The sequence below is a fragment of the Gavialis gangeticus genome, unplaced genomic scaffold (genome assembly GCF_001723915.1).
Source record: "Gavialis gangeticus isolate Ggan-Ray unplaced genomic scaffold, GavGan_comp1, whole genome shotgun sequence".
Taxonomy (NCBI): Eukaryota; Metazoa; Chordata; order Crocodylia; family Gavialidae; genus Gavialis; species Gavialis gangeticus.
This window is the reverse complement of record NW_017729009.1, coordinates 10,627,487-10,630,712: the sequence shown is the minus strand read 5'-3', so window position 1 is coordinate 10,630,712 and position 3,226 is coordinate 10,627,487. Positions and strand designations below refer to the sequence as shown.

The window sequence follows — 3,226 nt, the reverse complement described above, 5'->3', positions numbered from 1 at the left end:
TCCGGCACACAGGCTGCCAGGGGCTCTGTGCAGCGAGGGAGACGCTCTGGTCCCCTCTCTGCCTGCTGCATATGGCAAAGCAACACAGCTGTAGTCCCACAACCCGCCCCCATGGGACCACTGCTGTCCCCCGAAACATGGCCTTTGCAATACAAACCTGTCCAGGAGACAGGCTGCCTCAAAACAGGCATGCGAGAGCTTGTGGGTGCAGGGGTTGCACCGGGATGCTTTCCATTCACACCTCCACGTGCCACAAAAAGAGTTCGGGTCCAGCACCCCGAAACCCCCCCGACAAGCTCAGAAGCAGCCTGGGCTGCGTGCGCTCAGCGGAAACGGGCTCTGCTTTCTTACAAGACTTGCACCCAAAGCCTGACGGCCAAGAAGCAGTAGCAGCCCCTGGCTACATGCAGATGTTGCTTCATGTCGCTCCCTGCCCGGGTTTTGCCAGCCTGGTGCATCTGCCCAGGGAAGGCGTCTCACGGCGGGTGTTAGCAGGCCAGCTGGGCCTGGAAAAGCAGCCCGGCCGCACCCTGCAAAGAGATCACAGGGCACTTGGCTTCCCAGCACATCTCATACTCTAATTAATAATTAACCTCCCAGCTTGACTCCAAGTCCCAGCTATCACCCTGCCATCTGCACGCATGCCCCCCAGGCAACCCCCACCCAGCCCTCCCTGCACGGCCCTGACTTTCCCTGCTGATAATCGGTCGTGTTCACAACGCAGCATGCAAGCTCCAAGCCTTACCCGGCCTGGCACCTATGCCTGGCACAGAGCGGGCACCCTGGCTGCACGTCCTCTGGGTGCAGCATTGCAGCTCCCCAGGGCCGGCCCCATGCAGCAGGTCCCCACCTGCCAGGGCCTGGGCTCCAGCTGCTCCCTGACCAAGTTCCAACAAAGCAAACCGGAGTCTCCAAAGAAGAGGACTTTAATCAAAACGGGGGAGAGTGTGCAGGACAGTAAAAACAGTATAAATAACAAGCTGGCTTTTCCAAGCCTTCCTGGCCTTGAAAGAGAGCTGCAGGTGTGCTGCAGCACATGGCACTAGCACCAGGTGCCCCGCAGGGAGGCTGCCCCCGGCCTCGCGGCCTCCACTTCCCTCCCAGCAGGGTCAGGGGTTTGCATGGATCTCCCCCGCAGTGCGCAAAGCACCCATGGTTTGCAGCAGGGCTAAGCCAGGATGCCCCCAGCCCCGGGTGACTTACTGCTCCGTATCCCTTCCCCTGCCCCGGGCTGACATGCGCCCGGCTGGGAGCATTGTGGAGGGGGCAGGCAGCCAGGGCAGCATGGGGTGCAGAGCGCAGTGCAGCACATCTGCGTGAGCCCAGCAGCGGGACAGCTCGGCGCATCGCTCCCCTGCCATCCTTTGCAACACACCTGAGCTTGGCACGGTGCCGCTGCTCCAGGTACCCCCTGCCTGAGCTCCTTCCCATCCCCATGTGCTGGGGGGGACCGAGCCTGTTGAACCCCTGTGCACCCGGGGTGGATTTTCCCTCAGCAGTTGAGCCAGCTCAATCAGGGCTTCCGGCTGCAGCAGAGGGGCTCGCCGGGCTGGTGCCCCATGTCCAGACCCAGGCATGCCCCGGAGGCACGGGACGCAGGCGTGGACAGCGAGCCCCAACAGCCAGACCGCTTGCAGGGGGTTGCTCTCAGGCGGCCACAGCCCCCTTCCCACCAACCCCACGGGGAAGCCGGGGCCCAGCCAGGACAGTCCGAGCTCAGATCCCCTGGGCCAGTCTCGGACTTTTCTGCCCGAGGTCAGCCTCGTGCCACGTCTGCAGAGAGTCTGCTCCGCGGCCTGGCCCCTGGGGGTCCGGGACCGTGCGGGCGGGCGCCGGAGCCTGGATCGTGCTCAGCAGCTGCGGCTGCTCCTCGGCCCCCAGACCGGCTCGCAGGGACGATAGCCCCGGCTCTCTATTTTTAGCTTGTGCTTTTAAAAAGGCCAGCTCCTCTCGGGGCGGCTGCGTCCAGTGCTCGAGTCCCTCGAGTCCAGGGCTCTGCCATCCAGGCAGGAGGCAAGGAGCCGCGGGAAGAGCTGCAATTCAAAGCCCCCCCCTTGTTTCCAGGGGAGCCCTGCCAGACCCACGCAGGAGACCGAACACCCCCGGTCCGGGGCCTCGGGGAGATGCTATACGTTGGAGACCTTCTGGGGCTCCCGGGCCTGCCGCAGCCCGTACAGCCACTTGATGACGCGGGCGTTGCGCTCGACGACGGAGATGCCGTAGGGGATGCGCTCGGGCGGCTTCTCCTCCAGCGTGGCGGCGCTGCGCTGCGAGCGGGCGCCCTCCGAGCTGGCCGTGCTCACGCTGTGGAACTTGACGGACACGATGTCGGAGCTGGCGCGGGCGAAGTGCTCCACCCCCATGTCCCGCACGTCCTCGGGGTCCAGCCCGCAGTAGTTGAAGAAGCGCTCCAGGTCGGCCGTGGCCCGCGAGTACCGGTCGCTCAGGTCCGACTTGGAGCGGTGCAGCAGCGTTTGCCGCCGGGCGCCGTCCGCCCGCCCGTCCTGGGGGCTCGGCAAGCCCAGCGGGCTGGCAGGAGGGACCCGGGCCTTGGCGGGCGATGCGGGTGCCGGGGTCACCGGGACGGCCGGAGCCCCCCGGGCTCGCAGGGCCCCGCAAGGCCGGACGTCCACGCGGCGCACGGCCACCGTGCTGGAGGGCTTGGAGGCGCCGGAGCTCTCCGACAGTTTGCTCATGCCCTCCGTCGGGGCCTTGCCGCGCGGCGTGCCCGGGGGCTCGGGCGTCTCCGCCTTCCACTTGCGCTCCATGCCCAGGGGGCTCTCGGGCTTGGGGAAGGGCAAGGGGCTGTCGCAGAGGTTGATGAGGTTGTTGAGGATCTCCAGGTTCAGGGAGGGCTTGGGCCCGCAGGCCTCCACCCGGCGCCCCCCCGGCGGGGTCCGGCGGCTCGGGGTGAGCATGGCCTTCCGCACGCCGGGCGCGAAGAGCGGCTGCTTGAGCACCAGCGGCTTCACCGGCTCCTGCCTGGTGCTGGCTACCTGCTGGCTCTTGACGTACTTGGCCTTGTCGGCCTCCAGCCGCTCCACCGCGCTGGGCTTGCGGGCGCCGGTCTCCGCCTGCCGCCGAAAGTACTCGGGGCCCTTGTTGAGGATGCGGAAGGGCATGGCCGAGGTGAAGGGCGCCGTGCTCGACACCCCCTTCATCGCGTGGCCGGCCTGCAGGGTCTCCACGGGCATGCCGCCCCGGGGCCCCGCGCCCGTCGGCCGCC

The 3,226-nt window shown here is 67.1% G+C and overlaps 1 protein-coding gene across 1 annotated transcript; it reads right to left on the bottom strand.

Annotated features, from left to right (window-relative positions):
• Positions 1–1,616: 1,616 nt before the first annotated feature.
• On the bottom strand, positions 1,617–3,220 carry FAM110A (family with sequence similarity 110 member A). Its single transcript, XM_019510021.1, has one exon. The coding sequence runs from the start codon at positions 3,192–3,194 to the stop codon at positions 2,127–2,129; it is 1,068 nt and encodes a 355-aa protein (XP_019365566.1). The 5' UTR covers positions 3,195–3,220; the 3' UTR covers positions 1,617–2,126.
• Positions 3,221–3,226: the final 6 nt, after the last annotated feature.

Bases quoted from the DNA above. Each gene is read 5' to 3' on its own strand.
- FAM110A (XM_019510021.1), bottom strand. From the start codon at position 3,194: ATGCCCGTGGAGACCCTGCAGGCCGGCCACGCGATGAAGGGGGTGTCG.